This window comes from Microcebus murinus, chromosome 1, assembly GCF_040939455.1.
Source record: "Microcebus murinus isolate Inina chromosome 1, M.murinus_Inina_mat1.0, whole genome shotgun sequence".
NCBI lineage: Eukaryota > Metazoa > Chordata > Mammalia > Primates > Cheirogaleidae > Microcebus > Microcebus murinus.
Genome location: NC_134104.1, coordinates 102,193,959 through 102,210,733, shown reverse-complemented (window position 1 = coordinate 102,210,733; position 16,775 = coordinate 102,193,959). Strand labels below are relative to the sequence as shown.

Sequence of the window (16,775 nt, the reverse complement as noted above, 5' to 3'; positions counted from 1 at the left end):
AATAAAAAGTTACCAAAGTAATTTAAAGAGGGGCAATGAACCAACTAAGATAAGAATAGAAAGAAAGTCAGAGCACACTGTTTGCTAGCTAGTTGTTGGGGACAAAGAGCTTAGGAATGCAAAAGTAAAAAAATACACTATAATCTTTCAACTTAAGTTCTCATTTTAAAATGCACATTTCTTTTATTTGAAAGAAAGGGCCTTTTACGATGTGGCTGAAGCTTCAGCATGACTGCTGACCACTGGTAGTTATTGCGTCCCTGGAGATTAGAGGTATTTTGCTGTGGCCCCATGCTATATTAAATTATTTCTCACTATTCCAGCCACATGTTCTGTTAGATTTCTGGAATGTCAAACCATTATTTCTTAATAAAGATGTCAAATAAGTTAGCTAATCATAAAATAGCTTGTTCTTTAAACTTCATTAAAAATCCCTGAATCAAGAAGTATAAAGGTCATTATTTTGGTTCAGGAAAAAAACTCATTCTTATGGACTAAACTCTGTTTTGTCTTAAGGGAATCTGAGAAATCACTACATCTTAACTTCTATTCCTGATTCCTTGAATAAAAACAGGAAACTCCCACGATCATTTTAAATACTTTAAAAATGATTTGGTGTGAACCTATACTTAAAAAATATTGTTTCTTCAAATCTCTAATAACTGTCTAAATTGAATATACTATTATATTTCTCTTTCAAAAAGATCTTCAGACACAGAAGAGTCCATCTGTGTATGTCATAATACACCTAGATGAAGAAAGTAACATGCAATCAAAGCAGATATCACAAAAATATTCTTTTTATTTGAAAAGTTAACAAGAAGTCATTAATTAAAAGAGTACTGGTTGGAATTTGTCATAATTCAGTTACATCATTCTTGATTCCAGTTGAATAAAATGTTCAAATAAGTTTGATAATGAAGACTCTAAAGATACAGTGCATATATCTAGGACGAACTGCCATTTTTAACTAATATAACTCCTTTCATTCATTAATTCAGACAAACTTTGGTGTATGTGATGGTTAAGCTTATTATGTGTCGACTTGATTGGACTAAGGGATGCCCAGAGAGCTGGCAAAACATTATTTCTGGGTGTGTCTGTGAGGGTGCTTCTGGAATAGATCAGCATTTGAATCAGCAGACTGAGTAAAGAAGATCCACCCTCACCAGTGTGGACGGGCATCATCCAATCCATTGTGGATTTGGATAGAACAAAAAGAGGGGGGAAGATGAATTTGCTTTCTTTTCTGGAGTGGAGACATTTGTTTTCTCCTGCCCTTGGACATCAGAGCTTCTGACTCTTGGGCCTTCAGACTCTGGGACTTATACCAGCATCTTCCTCCCTGTTCTCGGGGGCTCTCAAGCATGTGGACTTGGACTTAGAGTTATACCATTGATTCTCCTGATTCTCAGGCCTTAGGACACAAACTGAATTACAACAGTTTTCTTGGTTCTCCAGTTTTCTGACAGCATATTGTGGAACTTCTCAGCCTCCACAATTTCATGAGCCATTTCCCATAGTAAATCTCTTATATAACCATATTCATCCTATTGGTTCTGTTTCTGTCAAAAGTCATGACTAATACAGTTTACCATTGGCTCTGTATTTTAAGTATACATGGGGAGCAGTACAGTATGCTATTTCGGAGGTTTCCTACTGAAAATTCAGAGTAAAAATAACTACAGAGCATCTTATTCAGATTGAAAATTATATTAAATGAATACTTATTAATTCTATTAGAATTGTATCCTATTTATTAACCAAATATTAAATGAATAAAAGATAGTAATATTTTTCCCTGATCAAAATTGAACTTCATTGACTATAAAAGGTACTTAAAATAAATCAGTCTTCATTCCTTCCTACCTGCCTACTGTCTCCCTTCCTTGGACCCCTACCTCCAAATATAACCTGTAGTTATAAATGAAAATCAGAGTCAATATCATAAACCATAAATTTATGTAGGTGGCCCTCCAGGAAACAAAAGGCATGGTGTTTGAGTCCAGACCACCACGTAGTCCCTCTGCAATTCATCATCTAAAACTTAAGTCAGCTAAAAAAAAGCTTCCATAATAAACTGAAGAGAGATGGTGAGCCAGCTAACACAGGAATGAACATACAAGACAAAGGGAAACATGAAATAAAATAATGCTGTAATATTGTAAAATGGAGAAGGAAAAAATTATCAGGGTTTTAATCAAGACAACATGCCTAGCTGGTTGGTGGAGATCAAAACCTTAAAAATGCAAGTATAAAACATGATAAAGGAACTTACAGACTTTCCTTTTTGAAACAAAAGTTGATTTCCAGCCAGTGTAAAATAACGAGTTTTCCACCTTTTGATGAACTTCCATCTGACTTGCTTCTCTTTAAGTTTTCCTTCTATGAGAGGCTGGCCATCTTGATTTACAACTGTGGAAGGTAACAGAATGATCAAGTTGTTGATTTTCCATTATTTATTTGGCAAGTGATCAAAAGTCAGAATTGCATAGTGAGCCAGAACCCAGTAAGCATATCTGGAAAGTGGGCTCATAAATTATGATTTTGCTTAACATTTTCTCCTTTGTCCCTAAAAGAATGCACAATTCAGATATGATAATGAAAAAGTGTTGAAAACCTCCATTGAGATTTTCAAAAGGAATTAGTTCACAAAAAGAGCATGTGGGTAGCAGTATTAAAGGTTCATCCGGATATTCAGCTTTCTGTGCTTCTTGGCTTCTTTGTTTCATGGTATTCTGTTCCTTAATTGGAATGACCAGATCAATTTAGAACAGTTTGAAATTTTGGCATAAAATATCTAGTATGCCAGAACCTTCATTTTGATTTTGCCAGTAACTAGGTGATAAAAAACAAATTTCCATGCTTTATGACACATGAACTGCTAGAAATATAGCTTTATAATCACAAACCAAGTATATTTAGCTTTTGGCAGCAAAAGTCAATGCAGCACTTCAAAAGGCATGTTTCCTAAAGCCATAACATTAAGCTGCAAAGGCAAACTTACCCAACTCTTTTGTATTAATACATGTTATTTTACTGTCTGGAACACACAATCTCTCTTTTCCGTATTCTTATCTTTGCCTAGTCAACAACTGATCATTTCATATTTCAACTAAAATGTTGCTTCTTTTGGGAAACTTCCTCCAAACCCAGACAAGAGTGGCTTTCCCCCTAAATGTTCTCACAGCACATTGTATATTTCTTTTATATTAGGCAGTATCATTTGTAGATAGGTATAGGTGTTTCTCTGATGAATATCTTTCTTTCTCATCCAACTGGAAGGTCCACAAGGGCAGGGTCTTTGGTTTATTCACTGTTGAATCACCATGAATCTAACATAGTGCCTAGTAAATAGTAGGAAGTCTGTCAATATTTGTTGAATGAATGGATTAATTTTACATTGAAGCAGAGTGTGTATGTATGATTACACATAATCATAGAATTAGAAGTTCCATTACAATGTCAGAATTGTAAATGTTGAACTGAAAATTTTCATTTTTCTTACAAACTACATAAGACTATTCTTTCTTTCTTTCTTTTTTTTTTGAGACACAGTCTCACTCTGTTGCCTGGGCTAGAATGCTGTGGCGTCAGCCTAGCTCACAGCAACCTCAAACTCCTGGGCTCAAGCATCCTTCTGCTTCAGCCTCTTAAGTAGCTGGGACTACAGGCATGCACCACTATGCCTGGCTAATTTTTTTCTATTTATTATTAGTTGTCCAGTTAATTTCTTTCTATTTTTTTTAGTAGAGACGGGGGTCTCCCTCTTGCTCAGGCTGGTTTCGAACTCCTGACCTTGAGTGATCCTCCCGCCTCGGCCTCCCAGAGTGCTAGGATTACAGGTGTAAGCCACTACGCCAGGCCCATAAGACTATTCTTCAAATTCATATGAAAATATCTGATTTTAGCAGTAAGAGACAATGGAAAGCTCAATTTGGAGTAGGACAATATTTATTTATTTATAAACATTTGTGTTCAATTTTCATAGCACCTTGAAAGTAATGAAATTTATTTCATTACTTTGAAAAAAATATGGACAATTCCATTTGACCATATGAATACATCTGCTTCTCCTATGCTACCATTTCTTTTTTCTTTTAGTTTTAGAGACAGAATCAAATCTTGTTCTGTCACCCAGGCTAGAGTGTAATGTATAGTCATAGCTCACTATACCCTCAAACTCCTGGGCTCAAGCAATCTTCTTGCCTCAGCCTCCTGAGTAGCTAGCACTACAGGCATGTGCCACCACACCTGACTAATTTTTTAGGTTTTTCTTCTGTAGAGATGAGGTCTTGCTATGTTGCCCAGGCTGGCCTCATACTCCTGGCCTCAAGAGATCCTCCCACCTTGACCTCCCAAAGTGCTGGAATTACAGATGTGAGCCACTGTACCTGGCTTCTTTTATCTAATGTAGGTCAAATAACTACCTGATACAGGAGGATTTTCCACCTTGACAGAGCATTTTTAGGATAACAATAATGAAAGTATAGTTTTCATAAACAAAGTTCTATTAGGCTAGTTTAGCTTTTTTTAAAGAAATTTCTTTTGAAAAATTGAATAGTCTGATGATTATTCAATTGGCTGTTCCATTGGCAACTCCAAATTAAGGCTAAAAACTGAAAATACATATCAAATATATTGTTAGATAGTGATAAAGGCTAAGATGAAAATAGAATAGAAAGCAAGTGACTTGGCAGTTTGGTGTTCATGCATTTAAGAGGTCAGGAAAGAGCTTGGACATTCAAAGTGATGTGTGATCTGAGACCTCAGCGTTGAGAAGTATCTGCCATCATCTGAGAAGCTCCATGGTGACCAGTACTGTGCATAGCAGAGGGCAGGGAAAGCAGGAAATGTGAAGGATAAATTGAAAATCAATCTCAAGAAGATTATTTCGGTGTTCTGCTTTGCTTCACTAGGAATAATCTGATTTAGAGCATTTTTAAAGCTAGTAATGTCCTTTGAAAACTTAAATTTTCCATAAACATACTGGTGGCTTTCTTTGTGCAGTCCCCACACTCTGCAGTGACCTCAGTTAAAGCACTTATGACACTGCATCATCCCTCTGCGCTACACATTCTGTGACAGCAGGAACAGCCTTGGCACAGCGTGTGCCTGGGCTAGGGGCTCAGTAAATTCTTATTAACAATGTGCTCTTGGCCAGGCGTGGTGGCTCACGCCTGTAATCCTAGCACTCTGGGAGGCCGAGGAGGGCGGATTGCTTGAATTCAGGAGTTCGAAACCAGCCTGAGCAAGAGCGAGACCCTGTCTCTACTATAAATTAGAAAGAAATTAACTGGACAACTAATATATATAGAAAAAAATTAGCCAGGGATGGTGGCGCATGCCTGTAGTCCCAGCTACTCAGGAGGCTGAGACAGAAGGATTGCTTGAGCCCAGGAGATTGAGGTTGCTGTGAGCTAGGCTGATGCCATGGCACTCACTGTAGCCTGGGCAACAAAGCAAGACTCTGTCTCAAATAAACAAAAAACAAAAAAAACACAATGTGCTCTTGAGTCATAAAATGTCTATCTGGGAGGAGGAAGAAAGTTTTGAGAGGAAATCCAAGAGGAGGGAAAAGGGGGAAAAATAAATGAAAACAAATAACAAAAACCCAACCCCAAAATTAGATTAAACATTTTTAAAAACAGTCACTTTCCATGTTTTCAAATGAGAAATACCACTAATCTAATTGTAATGTTTAAGGATTTTGAATGAACTCAGAAGATTTAGGGTCGAGTCCTCTCAACCACCGTTTTCAGATCAGCAAATAGGAAATAATAACAGTCCCCTCCCACTTAACAGGGATGTTGAGAGGTCAAAATCAAAATAAAGAAATTCCTGTGAAGATACTAGGTAAATGGTAAGGCACAAAGCACTACTGCTCCCACCCCCACTTTTAGTAAAGACTTTCCTTCCCAGTTTGTAATCACATTGCTTTCTTGCCATGGTTTTAATGGTAAGATGATTTGCTGTAATGCTATTTAATAATGGTACATTTTTCCTGTCTTAGTCTCTCATATTTACTCAAAGAAGCATTTGAAATATTTATGATATCTGAGATGATTTCAAATTGTGATCAATTTAGGTAATATTTAAGCACATGCATGTATCCTTTTGGATCTGACAGAGCAGATTAACTGCCGTATTTCTCCTCAAGGCAGACCCAAATGTTTCACTTGAAGAGTGTGTGGGACAAAAGTGAGCAAGGAGCACTTGGCAAAAGTGTTGAAGGACTCCCTAGAGACAGGGCTGAATGGGATATAATGGCCATGACAGAGACTCAAGACAAAATGATGAGATTATTAAGAACAAAGGATGAAGAGCTTCAGAGATATGCTACTAACCAAAAAGTTTTCACTGTAGTCTAGTAAAAATTTATCCCAGGGAAAATGTCCATGGAATGGGTTTTAGGAAGGAAATTTTAGCAGAACTTTAAAGCAGCTGAATGTTAGGGCCCAAATTTAAGCATCAGGGCCAGCTTGAGATAATTTAGTAAAAGCCAGGCTATTTGTAGTTGTAAAATTAATTTTAAAATAGTTTCAAAAGAAAAAGAAAAAAAGACTTAAAGTATTTCCACCTACAATCCCACATCTTAAAAATTTTTGCAGCTATGTCTATCATATGCACAACTGGGCATGCGTCATTTTAATAGGGGTATCGTATGTCCTTGTAAGCAAGTAATTCTCATATAATATCACAGCCTCTTCACAACCAAAACAAGGAATTAATTTTTTAAAAATTATCATATTCTAGTTTTAAAATAACATGTGCCATGATCATGTATTTAAAATGATCCTGTTTACATGTAGCACACACAGGATATTCAATCAAACATTTTCTCACTTTCTACTAACACATTATTTCATTCAAAGCACCACAATTTGGTCAAGACATTCTCTATTAACCTGGATCTGTTCCCTTTCTTTAAATATCAACTTGGCTGAAAAGCTATGGATCATAAAACTGAATTCTTGAGTGCAATTGGAACCCAAACTGCAACCATGTTTACAACAAAAGCTTTTAAGAATGCTAATATAAATGTTTATCCATTGATTGTACCCCTTTCTGCACTGAGTTGAAAATAATTATGTTGATAAAAAATGAATTTTGAAGGTGCTAATTTTCCTCAACATGATGTTGATGAATGAGAGCACAATATTAACAGATCCCTTAGAGTGGAGAAGCCCACAGCAGAAAGAATAAAGCAATAAAGAATATTCATCTATTTATCCATCAGCCATTCATCCATCTCACACATATTTTTGAACACAGATGGGCTGAAAGGCACTGTATTTAGATTTGAGGGGTTACAGAACCCTACTCACAGGGAGCTTGAATTTATCATGTTACAGGGGGAGATAGCATTTTACAAATTCCAGGTCAACACGGAGTTTGATGAGTGCCATTGGAGAAGTATAAGCCAAGTGTTATGGCATTCAAAGAGAGGAAATTCCACTTTTAGTTGAGATGAGGTGGCATGAAAGCTGGGTCCTTGATGAAGAAGGGGGAAAGAATTTTCCAGAAAGAGTACAGAAAAGGATTGAGGCAGCAACAGAGATGTGTGATGAAAAATACACAAAAGAATCTAAAGAAGCTGGAAGAATCAATTAACTCAGAAACAAGTGCGTAAAGCAGTCGCTCTGAGACAGCCATGGGTTGAGGACTGAGGGTATGAGCCAATTTAAGCTTTCCTAGGTATCAGATCCAGGAAAGAGACTGGGTATCAGTCATAGGTCAAATGGGCCATCACTAGGAAGCTTTTCTGAAGCTTCACTAGAAAGGACTAATAAGGGGGCTAGAGCCTGTGAGGGTCCAGCCAGCACAGGCATGAAGCCTCATAGACCCCAGATGGGAACAGCTATGGGTCATGCAGAGTCCGGGCAGAAAACAGATGGTATCACAAGCTGAGCAGCTGAGGGGAGTTAATAAAGCCACTATTTACCCAGGTGTGAGCAGTCTGTAGGAAGAGTACTCTCAGGGGCCAGTAACCACGCAGGCATAACACCCTCTGTGTGAAGAGGAGAGGGGAGAGCAGTCAGGACCCAGTGGAAGACCTGTATGGAGGGCACTGCCTGATAGGAGCTGTGGCCTGGAGCAGAGGGCATGGCTGATCTCTGTCCAAGCAGGGAGGGAGCCCACAAGTACATGATGTGACCTCACTTTCCTCCCTCCCTCTGACCTCCAGCTGGTGTCCCCAGTGGTTGAAGGTAACTGAAAGCCAGAGGTAAAGGGGCCTGTTTATTCAGGAACCACGTGGTAGCCTTGTGGGACACGGAGCTGGGTGGGAGAGATGGAGAACAGCAGTGACTGAGCTCATGTTATGTGTCAGATTGGGCCGAGTTGGAATATATGAGGGGACTTCACAAGTTTGTGGGAAAATGGAATTAAAAGGTATAAATAAAAAACATAAACTTTATTTCTCAATATAAGCTCCATCAAGTTCAAGATACTTTTGTAACCAACGATACCAGCCATTTAGTCCATCCCTGAAGAACGGAAGGTACTGGGAATTTAACCATGTCAATGCAGTCTACTTTGGTTTTCTTTGTCATTTTTAATTTACTAGGGAAGAGTTTAAGGAGCACTTTCTCTCACTTGCTCATCTAGTTATCTTGGACTTGTTTTTACCAAGTCTAATACAGATCCTGTTCCAGCATGGCATCCCCTGATAGGCCATTCCTGATGTCCTCTGGCTGGTAGAGTGGCATCCTTTTTTTTTTTGAGACAGAGTTTCACTCTGTTGCCCCTGATAGAGTGCAATGGTGTTATCATAGCTCACTGCAACCTCAAACTCCCAGGCTCAAGTTATCCTCTTGCCTCAGCCTCCTGAGTATGGGACTATAGGTACATGCTGCCAAGCCTGGCCAATTTCTTTATATTTTAAATAAAGATGGGATCTTGTTCTTGCTCAGAGCTGGTCTCAAATTCCTGGGCTCAAGCAATCCTCCCACTTTGGCCTCCCAAAGTGCTAGGATTACAGGTGCGAGCCACCATGTCTGGCCTTTTTTCTTTTTTAAATAAGAGAAGGTAGACATACATGTTGGTAAGAGCTGACTGTCCACATTCACACAGAGACACAGTGTACTTTCTGAGCCCAGTACACAGAGAAAGGAGGGAAAAAGCTAGAATTCTCTGCACTACTACTTCCAGCTTCCAGCAGAGTGAAGGGAGCAGGTTTGTCTTTTTTCCCATAGAGCTCAGTGGTGGTGATTCCATACAGTTTTTGTTGAGACAGGAAGGGATAAAAATGAATTTAGAACAAAAGGGGTAGAGATTCTGTTCCCATTGTATTCTGCTCCAGGTATCTCCCCCTTCCCCACCCAAATAAGTTGAGAACCATGGTGTAGAGAAAAGAGATCTCAAGAAGAGGACAACTGAGCACAAAAGAAAAAAAAAAATAAAGACTGTAACTTGCTCCCAGGGACTAGGGAAAATTTTTAAAAGAGAAGGTTGAAATCCATCCCTGTTCTGTTATCATCTTCTTCTTCATCCTCCTCTCCTTTCTCTTCTTCAATGTCATTTTCATCTTTTTCACCTTCATCTTCATCCACTGCTTCATCATTATCTTCCAAACCTTGTTCTTCAGCAGCATCATCTTCTCTTTCCCCTTCTTCATCATCCATATCAGGAGCCACATAGTACTATAATGAATTTGGCCAAATGTCATCTTTGACGACCTCTCCTAGTTTATCTGCACCTGCATCAGAACGGTCAGTAAGCCAGGTAAAGAGGCTCTTTGGTTCCTCATGCTGCGTCTTCCTGCTGGCTTTACTCTGCATTTGACTGAAATGCTTCATCAAATTTTTTCCAGATTTCCATTTGATTTCAGTGGACTTTGAAGATGGATCACCACTCTCATTCAGGTGAAATTCTTTGGAGAGAACTTTATTTTCAAAGTATGGATTTTCATCAAAATAAAAATCTATTCTGTAAAAATCTATTCTGATTTATTATCTTCAAATTCTGTCTCTTCGACTCTGATCAACAAATTTAGTGCCTCTTCGTCCTCCTCCCCAAGCAGTGCAGACACTTGTGGATGGCTGACAAATGTTACGCTACAATCTGGGATTTGCGTGATCAATTTTGACCTTTTCTGAAAGAGTAGTTGGTGGAGTTGTTATATTTCTGTTCTACTTTCAAAATCTACTCACTGGCTTGTTCATTAAGTCTGTCTACTTTATTTTGTACTTCATCAATATGTTCAGTTGATTCTTGCTATTCTTTTTCTTTCTTCTTTGGCCTGCCCAGAGAGGCCAATGTGTCTTCCAGCCTTGGGGCAGTAAGTCTTGGTTTCTACTTTTGAGGTGGGAGGGGAGACTGGCATTTGGGGGCCATGCTGTGAGGAAAGTCTGAGAACCAGACTGCTTGGCTAGAGGAAGCTCAGAAAATGTGAGAGCCTTAATCTTTGCGATGTAGAGGATTGTAGTAGGGAAGCTAGTACAGAGTCAATTGTAGTATAGTGGGACAAATAGCAGAATAGAGCCATGCACAGGGTCTTACTAGAACACACTGAGCTGAATTCTCAGGGACAAGTAAGTAGCAGTTATGAAGGTGAAAAGAGGAAGGCTATTTTGCAAAAAATAAAAAAAAATCATAGCAAAGGGCCAAGGCTGAGGGAGGGGGCACTAAACGCACTCTGGGATCTGTAACCCATTCTGTGTGACTGGAACTTGGGAGGAAGCAGGGTGGAGAAGGAGAGCAAGAGATGATGCATGAGATTCACTGAGGGGCCAAACCTAAAGAGTCTTGGGCATCATGCAAAGTGGAATCTTACAGTTTGTAATGTAACATAATGAAAATAGCAATTTTTGTAATCATACGACCCCTTTTATCTCAAGAGCACAAGAGTTCAATAATTCAGTCTCAATCTTATTTGAAGAGTTGTTGTAATTCTGAATATGTCTCTAACCAATTATAATTTACTTAAACATAGTGTGCTGAATGCCATGTTTACTCCTGATTATAATAGGTCATATAGGTCTATCCAAAAAACTTTCTCTGGTGTAGGCTTATAGTTTACATTACGGGTAAGGGCACTGTCTTTGGAGCCAGACCTCAGTTGAAGTCCAGAATCTGCCACTTATCAGCTGACTGGTCTTGGGCAAGTTATTTCAACCTTGCTGAGCTTCAGTTTCCTATTCTCTAGAGTTGTTATGCTTAACAAGAGGGCTGACACAAATGGGTATGCAGGTTGTTCATCACACAAAGGCACTCGGCAAAGGTGGTAAATGGGGGCTAAAATTCATCCCAAATTTTGTAGATTGAGCCATGTATCCCCATGTGGAGTACATCCACATTAATGAAGGCACATGAAAGTGCCATGGAGGTTAACAGTGGCCTTGCTTAACCAAGCCTTGGTCATAGTAAGGGATTAATAAATAGTAGCGACTTGATCATGACCATGAACCAACATAAAATGAACATGATCATCCTTTTATTGTGATGATGAACAGGTGGTTTAAGAAATATCATATCCAAAGAGACTATATGAAAGTGTTAGGAATAATGATAGATTTCATAGTAAGGCAGGCAATTTTTTTAAGGTTCAAAACCTGCAGATTTGGAACTTGTACCTTTAATAAAAATGCAGGTGTGAGAAGCAATTAAAAGAGTCCCAAAAGGAAGGCAAACTTTTTTTCTGAGTAACTGATCCATTTATTCACCAAGACTATCATTTTCCAGCAAACCCAATAACATGTGCTGCATTGGGAGTATTTTCTATGTTACCTGTGGCTGCTCCCTTTAATTCCCAGACTTCCTGCTTGTTCCTGTGACAGGGAGTGACAATAGACAGTGTAACTACTATTCACATAGCACACTGATTTACATCCAGACTCAGAAATTCCTTATACTTAAGCCAATTTTGTCTCGAAAATATTGCATTGTGCACGAATAACTCATATTTGAGACTGTCGTGAGTTTATTTGTGATATTTAAATTTCTAGATATCCTTTCCTGATTGTTAAAGATAAATGGCTTTAAAAGGAGGCATATTCTGAAAGAAAAAAATATCAACCCCAAATACTTAGTTTTTCAAATAAGAAAAAATGTACAGTATGTTATTTTTTTCTCCCTTAAAATCACTGCTTTTGGGAATTATGACTTCTATATAGTCTATGGGGAATCTCTTTGTATATGTAGAAAGTTTCAAATCAACTTCAATCCCCTTCTGTGGTTTTGCTGGTTGTTTTTTGTTTTTTTGTTTTTTTCTGTATGTGTGTGCGTATGCCAGTTCTGAGAAAGCCAACTATAATTACAGAGGATATGCTTAAAAAAGGATAGAAGCATTAAATGAGGGAGACATAGGAGCCACATTTAGTAGACTGAGTGCCTGTGGTTTTTGAAATTGCTAGGATCATAACAAATTGTATGTTTCTGGTGAATATCCAGGCAGTGTTTTAGAGTGCCATAATTCTTTATTGGTAGTGAAGAAATGAGGAGGCATACTCAGCACTGATGTTGTAACATCCTACAAGGTAAGTGGGGACCAAAATAGGACAAACTATGTTTGACAGTAGCCCTTTTAGGGCACTGTCACATGTGACTGAATGGCTTCCTTCTCAGTAATTTCATACCCATCAAAACATAGTATGCTTTCCAGGCTTCTCTGATCAATCACTGATGTATTGATCCAAAAATGCTGCAGGACTACTATTTTATAAGCCTTAAGAACTATGCTTCCCAAACTGTGTTCTGAAAGCAACCTATATCAGAATTATCTGCTGGCTTGTTAAAATGCACATTCCAAAGCATTACCCTCAACCTACCAAATCAAAATTTGGAGGTGGGGTGAGCTACCATGTATTTTCAATGAAGTCCCCAGGTGATTCTATGTTGCTCCAAAACTTCTAGGAAATAATTAGTATCCTCATAGTAGATGACAGTAATAGGTCATATGATATATAAAAGGTTGAAACTGCAAAACTGGCTGGGCGCGGCGGCTCACGCCTGTAATCCTAGCACTCTGGGAGGCCGAGGCGGGCGGATTGCTCGAGGTCAGGAGTTTGAAACCAGCCTGAGCAAGAGCGAGACCCCCTCTCTACTATAAATAGAAAGAAATTAATTGGCCAACTAATATATATAGAAAAAATGAGCTGAGCATGGTGGCGCATGCCTGTAGTCCCAGCTACTTGGGAGGCTGAGGCAGGAGGATTGCTTGAGCCCAGGAGTTTGAGGTTGCTGTGAGCTAGGCTGATGCCACGGCACTCACTCTAGCCTGGACAACAAAGCGAGACTCTGTCTAAGAAAAAAAAAAAAGAAACTGCAAAACTATTGTAGGGAGAAAAATGTCATACCTTTCTATGAAATTAAAGAATAGGATGGCAGTATAAGATCATATTCACGTTCTTGGATTCAGAAAATAGTGTTACAGGAAAAAATGTTCAGAATTAATGTTTGTGGAATTTGACTTACTGTGTTATCAGTGAGAAATAAAATGCTAAGGTCACTTTCCAAGAAGGTAACCTGTTCAGAAGTTCTGAGCTGTATGTGTTTTCACCTTTGTACCTTTATGAGAAACTCATCAAAGAAGATTGGCCCAGACTTTCCAAGTAATGACCGATAGAGAGCAATAGGAGCAATAGAGCAATAGGAAAATAGAGCAATAGGAAAAGATCAGGAAGGTGAAAATAAAGAAGATTTAGACTTAGGATTAAGGTTTTAGTAAGAAAGAGTTTCACACACATATACCATGTTGGTCCCACTTAGATTCATTAATAAGATCTTATGGGTAGATATTACTGGCAACATCTGGCCGTAGGACTTTAGTTTTGAATGTTAAGCACTTTCCCATACTGCCTGGACACTGTTAAGTTTGCCCAGTGTTGGGAAAAATAGTTCTAATATACTTGCTTAAGGTCTATGATAAGGAAGATCACTTGTTTGAGTTGTATAAATTGAGCACACTGTAACCACCATCCCACATGCCTGTACATTCTTGGTATTCTGGAACATTTTAAGATGTTACCTACAATGCTTTCATGGGATTTTTTAGCAAGAGTTCCATCTGTTGTGGTTCAACACTTGGCTTGAAATCTTTTGGCAATGAATAGAAGTTTATAATGTCTGCACTGGAAGCTTTAGCTATAACATATACACCATCATATACTGTATGTTTTATATATATATATATATATGTATACACACATATATAAACACATATATGTGTACATATGCATACATATATGTATGTTATTAATACACACAAATATAAATACATCACACATTCTGATAAACAAAATGATCTGTTTTATGATAGTACTCTTGAAAATAACTTATTTAAGAAGAGACTGTTTATACAAAGAATATATTTGGCACAAAAGATCTGCTGCAAATGTCATCATATGAATATCTATCTTTTTTCTCCTAAAATGAATCACTGTGAATTCATTAATTTTTTTGGGTCACCACTTGACTGACGAAGGTTTTACTACTGAAAAATTTCTAAGAAGATATAAACTTTGGTCATTCATTTATTTATTAAATATTTATTGAGCATTTATTGCATGCTAGGGGCTGAGGATGGATGGTGAAGGAGAGCTCATTTCATAGAACTTACTGTTTACTGGAGGAAATAGACATTAACCAAATAGTCAGACATAAAAAAGCAAGACAGCAGCTATAACCAGTGCTACAGAGGACAGGTCCAAGGTGCTTTGAGGACCTTAGTATTAGTCAAGGAGGTTACAGAAGCCTTTCCTGAAACTGTAAATTTGAGTTGTAATCAGAAGGCTAAGATCTACATTAAGAGGGGAGAAAGGGAATTCCAAGTAGAAGAAAAATCACTTATAAAAGCCTGGTGTGGTGAGTGTGGGAAATTGAAAGAAGGTTCTTCTGGGCAGAGCAGAGAGAGAGGAGAGGGCATGCAGGGCAAGATGAAGCTGGAGAGGCTGGGAGAGACCATTCCATGTGAGACCATGAATAGCATGTTATAGAGTTTGGCCTTTAAGCTAAGAGCTATGAGAGGTTATATAAGATTTCACACAAGGGGTGGTATCATCAGATACCCTTTGTGCTTTTGGCTGTAGTGTGAGAGGCAGATTGGAAGAGTCCAGAGTAGTTCAATGAGGAGGCTACTGTTGTTATTTCAGGTAAGACGTAATGGCAACTTGCACTAGGGCTGTGGAGAGAGGTGGACAGATTTGAGAGCAAATGAGAAAGTAGAATCCTCAATTTGGGGGTGATAGATTGGATGCAGGTGAAGGGGAGGACAGTGGGTCTGGTGCAACAGAGTGAGTAATGTTGTTTTGCTGAGCTAGGGAATTCTGGAAGAAGATCAAGTGTTTTGGGGGAGCAAAGGAAGGATAATCCTGACTCTTAATTTAAATGAACTGAGTTTGAGGTACCTTAGAAGCAGTTAAGTAGATGGTGGGAGATATAAATCTGGAGCTTGAGGAAAAGACTGGATGGCATAGATGTATGTGGAAGTCTTCTCATAGAGGTGGCAACTGCCACTGTAAAACCAGTGAACTTGGTTGGGGAGAGAGTGTACAGTGAGGAGAAGAACGTTACCCCAACAATGAGTAGCTGAGTAAAGGCAAGTGGAGTCAGAATAGAGGCTGAGAAGGAGTGTCTAGAGAGTGGAAGGGAAACACAGGAGGATTGTCTCACTGAAACTAAAGGAAGAGAATGTTTTAAGGAGGAGGAATAGATAAGCAAAATTGAATGCTGCTAAGAGGCAAGCAGCATGAGGACTGAAACATGTCTAGTTCATGGGTAACTTGCAGGTTGTTAATGCCTGTAGAGAGAGATAATGGGGTTAGAAGCCAGATTAGAGGGGTTGGGTCATGAGGAGGAGGAGGCAAGAAGTGGAGAGAGGGACAATCCTCTTGGCTTTAAAGGGAAAATAAGAAATAAGGCAGTAAGTGGAGGCAACAGAGAGGTTAAGCCACTTGAGTATGTTTAAAAGCTAATAGGAGGGGCTGGGCATGGTGGCTCACACCTGTAATCCTAGCACTCTGGGAAGCCGAGGTGGGTGGATCCTTTGAGCTCAGGAGTTCGAGACCAGCCTGAGCAAGAGCGAGACCCCATTTCTACTAAAAAAAAAATAGAAAGAAATTAGCTGGACAACTATATATATGTATATATATGTGTGTATAAATTAGGAGGACATGGTGGCACATGCCTGTAGTTCCAACTCTACATGCCTGTAGTTCCTCTTGCTTGAGGCCAAGAGTTTGAAGTTGCTGTGAGTGAGGCTGACACCACGGCCCTCTAGCCAAGGCAACAGAGTGAGAGTCTGCCTCAAAAAAACAAAAAAGCTAATGGGAAGGCTCAGTTGGAAGGAAAAATTGAATAGAGAAAAGAAAAAGGATAATCTCTATTATGAAGTGTCTGAGAGAGTGTTAAGGGTGAGATCCAAGGCAAAATATAACCACCCTATTCAGATATTTGATGGTTTTATTCTCTGTGGCTGCTAAAAAGAACCAATATGTCTTTTAAATGGTTGAGTTTGCAGCTGAAAAAATTTTATTCCTAATATATTTACATAGGTAAATTAAAAAATTAGGATTTTTCTGAAAGGTGATGACTAGAGCTCTTTTAAAAATATACCAAGTGCTTTATTTTAAAAATTGAACAAAAATTCTTGAAATCAATGTCATCTTAAGCCTGTATGATGAAACTGATTTGCTCACTTTAGTCTGCCCTTCCAAAGCTTCTCCTCATCCATGTATTGGCTTGACTCAGTTTGTTCTCCACATGGAAAAGGACATAACTCCATGTATAGTGATTTATTTGTGGATAATCACATAGTGACTAATGTTTTGCTGTAA

General features: G+C 38.6%; 1 protein-coding gene and 1 pseudogene across 2 annotated transcripts in view; both read right to left on the bottom strand.

Annotated features, from left to right (window-relative positions):
• The window catches only part of VEPH1 (ventricular zone expressed PH domain containing 1), a 216,420-nt gene that overhangs the window by 7,925 nt on the left and 191,720 nt on the right, over positions 1-16,775 (bottom strand). For both annotated transcript variants that reach the window (XM_012739772.2, XM_012739770.3), the window contains exon 13: positions 2,279-2,415. In XM_012739772.2, the coding sequence (XP_012595226.1) occupies positions 2,279-2,415 (137 nt within the window). The remainder of the gene's footprint in view (positions 1-2,278; positions 2,416-16,775) is intronic.
• Positions 8,268-12,578, bottom strand: LOC105857425 (protein SET-like; annotated as a pseudogene).